Below are 16002 nucleotides of genomic sequence, written 5' to 3' on the forward strand. Positions count from 1 at the left end.
TTTCTGTTGACATTGCAATTTAGAGGTGCTGGCATCAAACTGTCACAAACATCTGACACACTGTGAACTTGAAGCCTTCGGGGCCTTCAGGGTCCGGGGCCACAGCCTTGCTTTTAGCCATATAGCAGCCTGTTATCATTATGTCCCAATGTGTCAACCTTTTGTACTAATAAGATAGTAATGCTACTTATTATGTAATTATGTTGTTTTATGGCTGTAATAATATGTCAATTCTCTTGCAAGTTATGGTGTTTTCTGTAGGCCTACCTTCATTTGGTGTTTTTGAGAGAACAAAACATGTACACATGCAAATCAGTTTTTTATTTCATCTTCTATACCTCCATCTTTTCCATATATCTTTAGTCTTTATGCTGCTACTAGACATGAAAAGCAAAACTGAGACGTCTCAGATTGTAGGGCTGAAGCAACATCTAAAATATAAACAGGAAGGCACTGGGACCTGACTGGCTCCCTGTAAACATTTATTTAAAATTATAAGGAAACTTTATTTGTCATGTTTAAATAAATGACTGAAGATTTCTTTTTTTAAACTCCTGAAAGAGCTTTGTATGTTCTGAAACAGTTAAAACAGCCCAGCAAGCTTGACACTATGTGTAAATTTGTAGTTAAATGTAGCCCCACATTGTTCAACACCTCAATATTTCCACTATCAATAGGATTCATTAAGACTTAATGGAAAATTTCCATGTCATGAAGTTGACAGTTGCTGTTTCAGTCTATAATCTGTGACTCATTATTTCAATTATCATAGGTTGCACATCACCTGAGAAAAGTTCATTACTAATTCAGATCTTCTATAACAACCGCGCTGAATGACACAATAAATTGTCATCTCTTACTCATACTTCCGGGGCTGGGCGTGTGAACATTTTTAAAATAACATTTCTGTCAAAATTCTTTGAACTGTTTTTTGGTTGTAACATGAATTTTTCCCCACCTTTTTTGTTAAAATAACAAACCATGAACCCAAGTTCAAGACTGAGTCTGTACTTGTTTTTTTACACTGAGCAAAATACAGGATATACCTTTTGAGTATTACAAGTAACAGATAAGGAGAAGTAATGAAATAATCAGTTTTTTTTAATGGTATAACACTTGCCAAATGCAGAATAAAGCATTGAAGGATACATACATTTCCAACAGGCACTTTAAAGTACTTAAAATTGAGATTTGTTGTCTCCAAATAATGAAATGACTCACTTACTACACCCCTTTGTCCCCCTCTTGAACAGATCACCTTCATGGATGGTTGCAAATGTCTTTATTTTACAGGCTACCGTTTTTAGTCAAAGGACAACTTGCTTCAAGTCATGATTTCATTAAAGAAATAAATGTCTGATATCAGGAAAATGAACAATGGTAATCAGCTCATATCTTGCAGTACAAAATAACTCCAATAGATGGTGGTATATTTATACCTTTGGCTCCCTGTCAGGGTGTCTGGTTTAGTGTCTGGGATGCATGGACCAGCAATGTATGTGTATATGTGGATGCATTCCTCTCACTCCTTCTAGGAATCCATACAAAGAAAATAAACATGCCAAACCTGTATATACAGTTAAATATAATACAGTAACACCACTGTATACAGCCTCATAAAACACATATTTGACACAAATCATTAAAAATATAAGCTTCACACTGTAGTATATATTGCATTGCTATTTTTATGGATTGCATTCAATTGTCAGGTGTTTCTGTTATATTGTCTAATCCTTGCAGGTTCACTGTGTAGGAAAAACATATATTCATCATAATGCAATCATATTAGGTCAGATTAACCTGAGCTGGAGCCAAATACAGGAAGAAAAATACATCTCAAACTGTTGCCCCTCCCCGCAGGTGTCCTCCTTTGAGTGATGATGAACACCACGTTAATTAGGCCAGTGAACACCTCGGTGTGGAAGGTGGGAAATGCTCCTTTGTCTGCTGCTGCTGGTGCAGCTACTGGAGTGCAACTTTCTGTATTATTGGCACAACTCCAAGTTCAGAAACAACCAAAATCACACTGAGAAGAAAATGGCAACACTTCTCCTGTCTGGAAAATGTTGCGCGTTATATGAAATTAACTACTTCTCACTATCAACATTTATTTATTGCTACTAGAAATGTGAATCTCTATCAATGAAATGGATGGACTGTTGAGCTGCCTGACGCAAAGCGCACGGTGTGACCAAAAATCTGCGCTCATGTCATCAGCCTAATCACGACACCTAGAAATCACGTTATTAAAGAAAATGTCCAGGTATTTGTACCGACAGTGTTGCTCTCTCTCTCTCTCTCTCTCTCTCTCTCTCTCTCTCTTCTGGCTACACATGTATTCTTTGTTCACATCCATGTATATTTTGAGCGCACCATGCGAGACGGCAGAGCAGCGCTGTTCTCACATGTGCTCCGCCCGACTGCGCTGATTGGATTGAAAATCACCATCACAGTGCAAAGGGGCTGTGTGTGTGTGTTTTTTTTCTTCACCATCACACTAAGTAACGCCCACTCTGATGACCGGGAAAGTCACTTCAAACCGAGAAACACGCTGCCTTCACATAGACTATTCAGAAGACGTTCGCGCATGGAGAGGGGAGCTGAGTAGAGCCTACCCCAGACTGTTTTTTTTAATAGCCCTCTCAAGTACTAAGACAGGTTGCGTCAGTTATAAACTTTCCATGATTGAGTCCGGTATTTCTCCGTGTCATTTAAATCTAAGCTGACACACTAATCAAGCCTTGTCTTGGAAACTGCTGAGTGCGCTCACTGGATGCTTTGGGCGAACAGGTGGCGCAAGCTCCGATTTCCCTAATTTGTTATTAGGGGCGAGTACGCAGACAGAACGAACTTTACGCACTGTACCGGACGCTGTAAGCATTGAATACCTGCCTTAGAGGTAGGAGAGAGACGAGCGTGCGTAATTTTCTCCCTTGTTAAAAGGAGGCGTTTGACAAGGGAGCTGTGATGCCAGTTGCTGACAGCGACATGGTAGTGGACAACAGCCACGCGTTATATGAGGGTAAAACCCCAAACAGTGCCGGGAATGAGAGCATCCTCCCGGCTTCACTATGCAGCCCTGCGGCAGACATCCTGAAGAACTTTTACCATACCAAACGGGTCGGGAACTATCTGATTGGGAGGAAGCTGGGAGAAGGATCGTTCGCCAAAGTTAGAGAAGGTCTCCATGCGATGACCGGGGAGAAGGTAAGCATACTCCGGGGGCTACAAAGTGGAAATGTAACTGCTAAACAACAGGGTTTGGTAAAATTGTGTGTGATTTATTATATATCTCTTTAAATGAATTAAATGCATCTTGTGATTCTACCACACGCCTTCAGAATAAATGCAGCTGATATCGATTTATCATTGATTTCTTACACTTGTAAATTTTAAATCAAAAGTTAACTTTGAGAGATAATTACACCCTTCAGAAAACTTTATGACTTTGTTCTGACTGTAGTAATTTAAAAACCATCTGTGGCATGCAGCCAGAGAGGTCTGATATGGTTTTAGATTTCATTTCAGTGGACAGTGTCAGCTGTCACTTGGCTCATGCCTGTTTGGCAATACATTCTTTTCTGCTGCATGTCAGCCAAGAAAAACTCTTCACCTATTCATATGAACAGTTTAGCCTTTAAGATTTTTTTTACAATCTGTCAATACAGATCTTACAGACTAATCAGTGCTTAGCTTCCCCAGAGAAAGTGATCAGCCTTGTTTGCTATGGGAGTCTTTGTTAATGAGCTCATGTGGCACACCAGCTGTTGAACTCAGCTATATGCTCAGCAGGGCTTGTTTTATAGCCGGGCTTGAGTGAAAATATTTACTTTTAGTGTATGTGAGAGCTGTGTGTCTTTTTCCAACATGTGCTCTTGTCTTTTTCCCCCCAACATGTGCTGGATGACTAGTTGTGCGCTCCGTGGTTTTTCTCAATCTCTGCTTTGTCTGCTGGTGGTGGTGATCTCACCGCAGTGGGCGCCTAAGCCTGTGATAGGAAAAGAGAGGAAAATTGCCTAGCCTATGAGAGAACGGGGCTGCTACTTGCATATGAAATCACGTCGTTGATAAATGGGCTTCAGCCTCATTATGATTCTGCCAGCACAGGGCTTTGATATGGGCTACCATTGGCCACTGGTTGCCTTTGTCTCTCCAGGCTTTTTTGAAGAGCAGCCAGGACATTTGCATATTGGAAAAACAAGTACCTCCTTTTCCCTATGTGTCCCCACATGTAGGACCACTTCTATTTGTGTTTTTGTACAACACTGAAATTCACATTTATATTAGAGATTAGCTCATCCTGTGCCCCCCCCACCCCCTCCCCATTCTGTTGCTGTGAGGAGAAGAGGCGCTCCTTCCCTCACTCTCTTTGTTGAGGATGATGCAAACACTGGCAATCACACCATCGAGCACATCACATGCTCTCCCTCTCTTTACTCTCTCTCTCTCATTCAGTGGCATACGGGGTCCAACAGGCGTTGGGAGGAAGCGGAGGGCAGTGAGCAAATTTATTCAAGCAAAATGGTAGTGGAGGGGGGGGAAAGGGAATACAGGAAGACTCCCAGATCCTTTTTTTAGCATCACTAGAAAGTCAGCATGGATGTGAGGACATGCTGGGCGTGTGTGTTTAATGGCAGGGGGTATGAAAGTGAGGAGAGGTGAGAGATGGTGCTGTCATGGTCAGGGGGGCCTGAGAGGTCATATGCATGTGTTTTTGATGTCTGTAACCCACTTTCCCTCCTGTCTTGCCCCACCTCCCCCCTTTTCTGTCTGAGGGGCGCCTGATAAACAACTGAATCCCCCAGAAGCCCCCTGGCAGGGCTCACCCCTCCCCCTGGCCCCCACCCCCCACTCCTCCTCTACTCATATAGCCTACTGTAAATACAGTGCCCCATCCCCCCCATATATACCCCACACCCACTTCTCTTACCCACACTGCCTGTCGTAAACACGGGCCATCTATTACCGTATTGTGACAGCTCAATGCACACGCACATACAAGCCAGTATTAATTAGCAGCAGTAAAAAGGTTTTCAGAGGTGAATCAATTATAAGAGATGAAAGGACAAAAGTAAAAAAGACAAGCTGAAGGACAGAGGAAAGAGAAGACACACACACACACATACATCCACTTTGGCCCTCACCATTTCATTAATGGATATGATGATTAGTTTCACTGGTCATGTCTTTCCATGTCGGTGGGCTCCCCTTGAGATGATTTGCAGTGTATGGTAGCCATGCTCTTGAACTCAGTCTAGACAGTACACAAGGAGACATGGGCAAACGATGAAATAGAGTAGATGGGTACGCTATTGAATGTAATTAGGTACAGAGGGAAGCAAAGTGGTGTCATTAAGAAAAAGGACACATTCTGTGACTTTTATGAGGACATTATGCAGATTTCTTCTCTGATGAAACAACAAGGGCAGTGAAACACAGACAGAAGATGCTGGGGATGAGTAATTACAGAAAAAAACTTAACACGCCTGCCTGCCTGGGAATCTGCTCTTCTCAGTCTATTGAATCTGCCTCAGAAAAATGTTAGTTTATCCTTCCTCAGTTTTGGTTTTGCAGTTGTCACCACTCCTCATGTGTGTTTAGCTGCAACTGAACTCTGAGCCAAATGGGACAATATTAACTGTCCATTTGGCCTAAGCACCTTTAACAGATCGGGTAACATTTGCTTTTCCCCTAGTTTATGATGGTTCAGTAACTCCTCCAACACACACGGTGCATGCACACACACGCCTCCCCCTCCTGCAGCCTCAGGGCCCTGTAGCGCCTGGGTTGTCCCACATTGGCAGCAGCTGTGAGTCAGTGTCGAGTTATATTCTCTGTAACTGAGACTGAGTAGCTCATCACCTGTTACGCTACAACTCTCTGAAATCCTGCCTCCAAAACACAGCAGTGCACTACTGCTCCATTCTCCACTGATATTAATCACAACATCTCCTGTCTCAATTTCTCCAGGTGGCGGTGAAGGTGATTGACAAGCGCAAGGCCAAGAAGGACTCGTATGTGACCAAGAACCTGCGGAGGGAGGGCCACATCCAGCAGATGATCCGCCACCCTAACATCACGCAGCTGCTGGACATCCTTGAGACGGAGAACAGTTACTACCTAGTGATGGAGCTGTGTCCTGGCGGGAACCTCATGAATCGCATCTATGACAAGAAACGCCTGGACGAGAGAGAGACTCAGAAATACATTCGTCAGTTAGTGCTGGCTGTGGAGCACCTGCACAGGGCGGGTGTGGTGCACAGGTAAGGGTGCAAGGAGTTCATTTCCAGCAGACAATTAAAAAGTGAAAGAAAAATACACACACACACTAATCTTCAATGTCACAAGCAGTATTTGCATACAGTACCTGTCAAAAGTTGGACACATTCCCATTCACTTGAATGAGAACTTTTAACTGGTATTGTCAGTGCCACCAAAAATGTTGACAGTTTGCCAACAGTAGCTCAGAGAGCTTTGTGCTCTTGTAGGGGTTAAAGCTGACTTTAAGATCTCAGAGTCAGACATGATCCTCTTTCTCAAAGTGTGGGTTAAGTCCTCATTGTGCACGTTACTGTTAATCCACACATAACCAGATCTGTCTGTTCAATAACTACAGTGCTATGCTTTCGGAGGTTTCCCAGAAAGCTGCTAAGAACTGAAAAATAAATATGATTTAAAAAAAAAAAAAAAAAAGTTCTTACTTGTTAAATCCAACAGCTGACTTTCCAAGCAATGTGCAATAACCCAAACATTAGTCATTCGAGTGCATTTCTCAAATACTGTTGCATATTACAATAAAAAGTCAAATTTCAGATTTAAATTTCACAAAGCTCTTCCTGGGAATATTACATTCTTTGTCGCTCAGAGCCTGGGAACTAAATTTCTATCGTGGTGAGATGGTCTATGTAGATCACTGTATAACAGGATTTGTAAGACTAAGGAGGGATCTGAAGGCACACAATAGACCCCGAGAAATCAGCCAGCGTGACCCACATTGGGAGGGTATTTGTGTATGTGTTGGGGTCGATGGGGAGGGGGTTGATTACCGCTGACCTCTCCGTCTTGTGCATTGTATGATGACGGCGGCTTAGATAAGTTATCTAATGTAAACACGGACACTGTGCAGGCATTGACATCTCCATTTTCTCTCTTTGTCTTGCAGGGATCTGAAGATAGAAAACCTCCTGTTGGATGAGCAGGACAACATAAAGCTCATAGGTAACTCAGGCGCTCTTAGCATTTAGAGTATCTTAACTCACCTCAAGCTTTCTCTCCTTCTCTTTCTTCTCCTCACTCAGTGCAATGCTGCTTCTCTTTAAACTCACACGTGTAAAACTTAAGAGACAGAAATTCCATAAAATCATTCATAAATACAAACATTCTCACAGCGACGAACAAGATAAGTTAATAATAAAAAAGAGGGCCTTTGATGCCAAGATTTTTTCAGCTGGAGTGTTACAGTGTCCCATGTGGTGAGGGGCTAAGAGCAATTAAATATGCCGTTAAAACCCTCACAAGCTCTCACCAAAGTGCTAATCTGCTTCTGTTTGTGTGTGTAGCACTGATGAGGCCATTTAAATAATGGTATGTCGGAAAAAGAAACAACACTCACCCACCTCTTCTGTCCCTCAGATTTTGGACTCAGTAACTGCGCTGGCATCTTGGGATACTCAGATCCATTCAGCACCCAATGTGGGAGTCCGGCCTATGCTGCCCCGGAGCTACTCTCCAGGAAGAAATATGGGCCGAAGGTGGATGTCTGGTCCATGTGAGTGTAATTTCCTTCTCAGCAATTACACAAATTGTTGTCAAACATCAAGATATTGAAATAGGTTTGTTAATTTCATGTATTTTGATCTTTCAGTGGGGTGAACATGTATGCGATGTTGACTGGGACTCTTCCGTTCACTGTGGAGCCCTTCAGTCTCCGAGCCCTGCACCAGAAGATGGTGGACAAGGAGATGAACCCTCTACCTCCCTCGCTCTCTACAGGTAAATAACAAATGCACAAATGCACACCTCTGTGCAGACGACAAGCTGTTGCTTTGTGGTGAGCAAAATATGAATCCATCAGCTCCTATACCCTACAGATGGTGCACTACCATGCCCACTCATGTATCAGTGCAATCACCCCTCAGGGAAGAAGTGAAGTTTGAATGAATAGCAGGCATGTAAACAAGATAATTGCGGGATCTGTTTTCCCGTGTGAGAATGAAAATATGTTGACATATGTAATGAAAATCCAGTTGTCTGACAATAGACACGCAAACGGGTAAATGGAAATGTCGAGATAAGAAGTTGCTCTGCCAGTGACCTGAGTCTTTATGGGTTTAGTGCCAACTCCCTGAAAAAAATCACTCGTCACGTATAACCTTTGCTTAGCTTTTTGGCTGGCTATCAACCTGACAGTCTGGTTTCACAATGGAGTTTTGGAGCTGTTTGTTAAATGACACCCAACTGAAAAAAAAAAAAGACAAAATGCAGATCAAAAGGCTTAAGAAACAAAAAAAACTGTAAGAATAGTCATCACTGAAAAAATGAGAGATTATATGCATCTTTGTGATTGACACTCCTTTTATAACTACTCTCTAAAATCTTCAAGAGAAACTCTACCCTCTAACATTCTGCTTACCTAAACATAAGCAAACAGCACAGTGAGTTTATTGTAGTTGTACTGTAATATTTCTTTACTGTGGAAATTCAAGGCAATCGGTGTCTAAGCAGAGGACAACATGTAAGAAGTCAAGGTGCATGAAGGAAACAGATTGGCATGCCTGAGTAAACATGTGTACTAAAGAAACCGTCATTATTTGTTCAAATCCTCAGTAGACTTTAATCTTTCCTGTTGATCAAGAGTTCCAAAGAAGTGGCTGGCAGAACATCAAAAAGATATCAAGACATATTGACAATGGTGTTTAAAACCGCCCACTGTTTTTTATAGGCTTTGCGGGAATCTATCATTGTAGTCATTTTATAGTGATAGAAGTAGAATATATTTGCACAGGCATTTCTAAAGCAAATTCACTACTGCTACTTAATAATAAACAATAGGGCTAAATATAGTGGGACTTGTGAACCAAGATGACGAAGGTCGGAAAATCAAATGACCATGTGAACACAGGTGTGTAATTAACTTCGTTGGAAGTAGTGACGCTCATACCGGAGTGTATCACAACAGTGGCGCTCTCTATGTGCAAAGTAAGGCCTGGCTTAACCCCCTTTTGCAAGTGCCTGTTAATCAAGCTAATGACATATGAGTATCATCTAATCTGTTTTATGTAATAACGGGATGAGGGCCAAGTTCGTGTTTAGTGTGTACATGCACTGTCAAGACAAAGGGATTATGAAATGTACACCCCTGGTCGAGCTAGTTATACAGATTAGTTGTCAGAGGTTAACCAGGTGACAGGAAATGAAGAAATATTATATGTTCAATCATAAAGTTGTCAACCCGATGAGCAGTTACGTTTCTAAAGTAAAATATGTTATGACATGTTTTAGTCAACCAAGAAAAATAATTGTTAGTTGCAGCCCTAATTTCAGCATCAGTAAACATTCCTTTCTGTGCAGAGAGTTGCGTGTCAGTGGCAGTGTATGAATATTTATTCTCCCTCTCTCTCTCTCTCTCTCTCTCTCTCAGCTGCCATCTGTCTTCTGAAGAAGCTTCTTGAACCTGATCCCAACAAGCGCCCCAATATTCATCAGGTGATGGCTGACTCCTGGCTACAGCTGGCCAACAAGAACACAGGGGCACCGTACCTCAACAGGTAGACTCACACACATCCACCGAGGTCATATGAACATTTGAAATGCTCCGAGTTAGTCTTTTTTCAGCAGTTTTGTCGTCTATTTTTTGTTAAACTCTGTGTTCCCTTTCTGTATTCAGGATCCACATTGAGGAAATAAACCACACGGTGTTGCTGCATATGACAGAGAAGATGGACTACAAGCACAGTGAGGTGCTGAGTGCCGTCCTCACCAACCGCGCCTGCCACACTTTGGCTGTGTACTTCCTCCTCAACAAGAAAATGAAGAGGCTCTCTAAAGAATACAGGGTAAGAGGATCCCAGAAAACACCTGTCCCATGTCATTTTTATTAACAGAGAGTAAAGAAATCAATCTGAGCTCTTATACATGTATACATATTTTACCTTAGGATGGTGATGCTGGATTAGTTTTACAAAGACCAGTATTTTCTCTCCAAGGGAAGAGTTAGTCTGCTCTGTAAAAAACAGCTCACCTGAGCTCAGTGTCTATGCCTGGAAAGGGTTAAAAGGGTGCAAGAATTATGATGCTAATTATATATGGTTACACAATAGGTTTGTCAATGCCAAGGGCTGTTATAATATGCGGTTCACTCTGGCTGTTTAGGAGATGCAGTTCCAGGAGAAAAAGAAAGGAGAAAAGCAGAAGAATGAGTACTTCCAGACCCAGTGGAGGAAGCACGTCGACAAGCTCACCATACCCCCCAAACAGACGCCCGTCTATCTGGCTGTTAGCAAGGGGCCCAGCAAGGAGAAGAAACACAGGACAGGTGAGGATTCATGTGGTGCCGTACAAAAAACCTGGGCAGATTTGTAAAAAAGAAAATAAGATACAGTAATTTGATTTAAATAAGTACCACTCTATTTATTTATTTCTATTTTATTTACCTTTATTCATACAGGGTAGGTTGACTGAGCACGCATGTTCTTGTACAGCAGTGACCTGTTGCACACATACATAATTACCATCCATCCATCCATCCATCCATCCACCCATCCACCCACCCATCCATCCATCCACCCACCCATCCATCCATTCATTCTTTGTCCATCCATCCATCCATCCATCCATCCATCCTTCCATCCGTCCATCGTTTGTCTGTCCATCCATCCAACCATCCACCCATTCATCCATCCATCTGAGAGGAAGCATCTTGGACAAGTTGCCAGTAATTGTGGGGAAAACACACAAACACTTTTTTATTTAATGTTGCTGGTTGACACTTAAATAAAATAACTAAGATAGAACAGCAGTAAATTTTTAATTTGGAATAAAACTAAATTTAGTCTTGCAACACAGCAGCGTTAATTGAATTGAGTTCTTAAAAAATAGGCCTGAGATTGTTAACAAAGAATGACAAGTGGTCGGAGTCTGCGTGAGCACATTCCCTGAAGAAGAGCTTACAAGTGACAGACAAGGACCTGGGGGCAAAGCTGAAGCCTAAGCTCCTTTCCCTCTCCTCATTTACCTGTAAGTGCTATAGAGAAAGCCCATAGGCTATTACAAATCCAGCAAGTCAGGAGGGGCTGGTCACCACAAGGTTACAGTCAGGACAGAGTGTCCTTGTACCTTTACATGAGCTTGTTACATACAGTATTGTACTCTCACATCATGGTGTGAAAGGTATATTTCACAGACATGATGCATAGAATGTAGACATGTAAGGAACTCAGCCAAATGTATTCAGAGAAGTTGCACTTCATAACCTCATTCAGTGTCTGCAGCTAGAGGAGCAAAAACTAATGTTACAAATGTTGTTAACACTTTATTTTACAGGCCCTTTAATTTTATACTAATTTCCTGGAAATTTCCGAGTAATTTGCAGGTATTTAATTTTTAGGACATTTTACAAAGAGGGTGGTGCAATTTGGTACAAATTATAACAAAAAACAGAAAAAAAGTTTATAGTTGTTTGTAGTTGTTAGTTGTAGTTGTAGTCAAACTCTATGTTCAGTTGTTTTTTTTTAAACTCTACAAAAACACACATTTCCTATATACTATCAAATTACATAACCTATTTTCTGTCAGTTAAAGAATTGTCAATTTATTAAGATTTTTTGCAAATTAACAACTACATATGAACCCATATATAATGAGTGGGTAATTACCAACTTAACTGTTACATACTGAGAAAATTTCCAGGAAATTGGTATAAAATTAAGGGACCTGTAAAATAAAGTGTTACCTAAATGTATGTTTGACAAACATCAAAATCCAGTATTTCAGAAATGTTACAATGCTTCTCATTTCCTCCTCAGGTCTATTGCGTGCCATAACTGGAGGCCATCGTAACTCACCTCTGGCACCACCCGGCACTGTCGCCTCTTCCTCTATGGAATATCTTGAGATTCATCCTCTCTTCCCCAACACTCCACAGCAACGGAGGCGCCTGGCCACCCTCCCGCAAGTCAATACGAGCCCGGAACACAACATTCCTGCTCCACCAGCGCCATCGCCGATCGGCATGCATTCCTTCGGCTCCCTCTCCAAAGCTGAGCAAATTGAAGACACTCCGGCTTCACCGTGGTACAAGCTGACCAACGGGACTTTGTCCCCGCCCCGCCATGTCTCTGCCTTCCAGCCCGACTCCTCATACTTGAAGAAGGCCACGATCCCCAGTCCTCCCGTCCTCATTGTCAACCCGCAGCCGAAGAAGAGCATTTCCTCAGATTGGTGTGGTTCTTCTGACACCAGTGGCAGCCCCCCCAGCACTGTTGGAAGCCCCCCAGGCAGCTCAGCTTTCAGCCCCCCGAAGTCCGCCTTCAGTCCCCTCAACCCCACCTCAGCATTCAGTCCTCCTTCCAACAGCAGCAGCAGTGATCCCGACAGTCCGACGCACCGCAGCAAGTTCCCCTCAATGGGAATCGGACAGATCCTGAAAAAGAAGGTCCAGCTGCAGCCGTTTACCTTCCGACCAGAACAGGTCGTCGAAGAAGTGGTGTCCCCACCTCCCTACCCCATGCAGACTCTCCTCTGTGCTTCAGGTGCACTCAAGACCCTCTGCTGAGGGACACAAGACAAAAGAAAACGAAAGAAAGACAGACTGAACTCAAGGCCCCTCTCAACATTTTATTTAAGTTGGAGAGGTCTTCCGGAGCGGCCTTTTGAACTGTGAACTGTCCCTTTATTGCGACTGAGCCACTTTTCATGACGGACTTGATCATTAAAAAAAAAAAAGAAAAGAAAAAAGAAACAAAAGGGGGTTTGAGTGAAAGTATAAAATCTCTTGTTAGCGCTCTCATTATATAATCAGAGATGGTGACACAGAGAAGATGAGATTTGAAACGGATCCCTGAGCAATGACTAAACCTCGCTGTGTCCTAGATACAGAGTGGACATGGGACATCATGTAATATGGGCCTTGTCAAGAAGTTGTACACGTACACGCACATGCATACACACAAAACACTGTATTATATACTGAGTTTAAGAGATACTCTCTTATGTAATATTGCTGTAACTGGTTACTAATTGAGCCGCAGACTGATTCACACCAGCTAACAGACCCCAACTCTTACCCTATCCCTGATTACACGTATAAATGTTTTGTCTCTGTGAAAACTCTCTAAATGACTTCCAGCCAGCTGGCACTGTATCCTCAGTGCTGATTGGCCGAAGAAGCTCACTGCACTATTCTTGAAAACCAAAACCTGTAGTAACAATGGTGTTTACCATCTTTTACCTCACTGCATTACTCATACATTAATGTATAACAGCAGTCGATTGTGACGTGCTTGTGTGGACTTTGCCACAGTGTTGCAGTGTCTGAGTGCTAGTGCCATTAGAATCAACACGATGAAATAGGAGTAGGTACCAAGAGTAGAGTCATACTCACCTTTTATAGATTCATATAAACTGTCACTCAACACTGATAATAACTCACAGCTATAACTTTTTATATCCAAGTGTTACATCACCTCTATAACCCACAGGGAAACTCAAACTGTAGAAGTCTTTGTTATGACTTCCTTCCACAGCAGGATACGTCTGTTCATAGTCAGTTTTGAAAAAAAAAAAAAAAGAAAAGATGAAAAAATAAAGCATCAAAAGCCTTATGAAACTGATCAACCTCGCCAAAGGCTGAGGGAAAGAAGGGTGGGAAGAACTGCTAGGATCACGTAACATCCACAAAAATAATTCACTTCCTTTTGTCTTAACGCTGTAGTTTGTGCAATAGTCTTAAGTGTTAACTGCAATGACGAGTATTTGCCAAGAGCTCTCTGAGAGTGATGTGAAAATTGTGCTTGTAAATAACAGTACGACTCCTGTGTTCCTGTCACTTTTGCCGTGCGTACAAAGGGATTCTAAAATGTTTATCGACATTTTTCACACCTTACTATCTTCGCTTGAACTGTTTGACTCGAACGAAAAAGGCTTCCACGGGGCACACAAGGCTTCTCACTGTTAAAATAGAATCCTCCTCTTGTCAAAATGAAAAGTTGCATGCAATGTTTCACGAGTCGAACGGTATTGTCAGCATTTGAAATTACGTCTTTGTACCTTTTTTCTGGTTGATACTGAGATTGATACAGACTCGGGGGGTCTTTTGTAAGATTTTGTAATGGATGGTTTTGTTTGAGTGTCGAGAGATTTCTATGCTGTATAAAGTATTTTAAATATTTATACTGAATCCATTATGTGTCTGTCTGATCCTTTAAATGCACCTGGTGACTGTCTGGCATCAATCTTGCATGTACACATTTACTCTGTGAACATATGCCGATGTACAATTTCTTATTAGCTAAAAACATTTGAGTGAATACACTTAAATTACCATAATTAATTTAAGAAATTCCATAATAATCTACAGATATAAACATTCTTGTTAATTTACATATATTTCTAACACTGTCAGCTCCTGGAGGACTTAATGAAGATTGGCCTCTTTGATCTCTGTGACACCTCAATGTGCCACTTGTCTCACATGCTGTACACATTTCCTACGGAACACCTGTGGCGGGTAAAAAAAGAAAAAAAATGCACCCTTCCAACAGCTGAAGAAACATTAGGACTTATAATATACATGTATACGACCCCTCCCTCTTCACACACACATACACACACATACCGTAGACATTAATCTACTCAGCTGTGGCTCCCCCGTCCCCATCATAAACCTCTTTGGGTGACATGGCCCTGACGAGACAAAGAAGGGGGGATCACCAGAGCGCCGAGACAAACACACACACGCACAGGACAACACAAACAGGGTTGCATGATTAAATCGGCGTGGCTAAGCTGATAAAAGCCGAGGGGCAAGAGTGGCTCTAAAATGCATTAGAGCCGGAGCCTTTTGTTTATCAAAGACGGGTGGACAGTTAGTCAAAATCCCCAGGCGGTCCAATGAGACAAACAGGCTGTAGCAATGAATACTATGGCTTAACCACAGCATAGAGCGAAAGGAATGTTGTATACTACAGTTCTTGGACAGGTAATACCTGCACCTGCAGTACAGTGCTGCTCTGGTGATACCTGTAATAGGCGTACACACACAAACACACACAAAAATCTAACTACTGACAAGTGTGGAGCTTCTGGAAAGCCTCCTCTCATGATTAATGCCTCTATGGATGATGATAACTCAGAAACATATCAGTGAGATGAGGGGAAAGTGGTGGGGAATAACAAATTAAGACTAGTCAATGAATTGATTATTCAATTGACAGAAATTGATCAACAGGATTTTGCAAATTAGTCATTTATCAAACAAAAATGCCAAAAAAATACCTGGTCCTCACGTCTCAAAAAAAAAAAAAGGATTTGCTTTGTGATATTAATCTAAATGTCAGGATTTTGGATTGTTGGATGAACAAAATAAGTATTTTTAAGATGTCGCATTGGGCTCTGGAATATTGTGGGTTGGGCATTTTTCCCCCACTTTTTTTTAAATAGATTATAAGGTTATTGTTTTGATTCATCATTACTCAAAACAATCGTTGGCTGAAGCACTGGACCGCCTTTTAGATTCATTCTCAATGCCACAGCAAGTTGTTTATCTGTACATAATCTCAGGAAGCATTAATGAAAGAAATCCATAGTGATGAGATAAAGACACAAAAACAAACCCTTTCCTTGACACAGAGATTATTTCAAAGTTAATCTGTGTATAAAGAGGTCAAGTTACATTGATGAGTCCGTGATAAACAATTATCCCCCCACTCTCCCAGCAGGGGTGGCCAATATATTAATCTTTTTTTTCAGAATCATATGGCCAAAGTACTTATAGTTTACATC

General features: G+C 41.8%; 1 protein-coding gene across 1 annotated transcript; it reads left to right on the plus strand.

Moving 5' to 3' along the window:
- Positions 1–2477: 2477 nt before the first annotated feature.
- On the plus strand, positions 2478–14398 carry hunk (hormonally up-regulated Neu-associated kinase). The gene is made up of 9 exons (XM_044369573.1): positions 2478–3210; positions 5974–6266; positions 7166–7221; positions 7636–7771; positions 7868–7995; positions 9644–9770; positions 9890–10058; positions 10375–10537; positions 12027–14398. The coding sequence occupies exons 1-9, from the start codon at positions 2971–2973 to the stop codon at positions 12773–12775; spliced, it is 2061 nt and encodes a 686-aa protein (XP_044225508.1). The 5' UTR covers positions 2478–2970; the 3' UTR covers positions 12776–14398.
- The last annotated feature ends 1604 nt before the right edge of the window (positions 14399–16002 follow it).

This window comes from Thunnus albacares, chromosome 13, assembly GCF_914725855.1.
Source record: "Thunnus albacares chromosome 13, fThuAlb1.1, whole genome shotgun sequence".
NCBI lineage: Eukaryota > Metazoa > Chordata > Actinopteri > Scombriformes > Scombridae > Thunnus > Thunnus albacares.

Bases quoted from the DNA above. Each gene is read 5' to 3' on its own strand.
- hunk (XM_044369573.1), top strand. From the start codon at position 2,971: ATGCCAGTTGCTGACAGCGACATGGTAGTGGACAACAGCCACGCGTTA. The intron at 6,267-7,165 runs GTAAGGGTGCAA...TTTGTCTTGCAG, and splicing joins AGGGCGGGTGTGGTGCACAG to GGATCTGAAGATAGAAAACC. The intron at 10,059-10,374 runs GTAAGAGGATCC...CTGGCTGTTTAG, and splicing joins GGCTCTCTAAAGAATACAGG to GAGATGCAGTTCCAGGAGAA.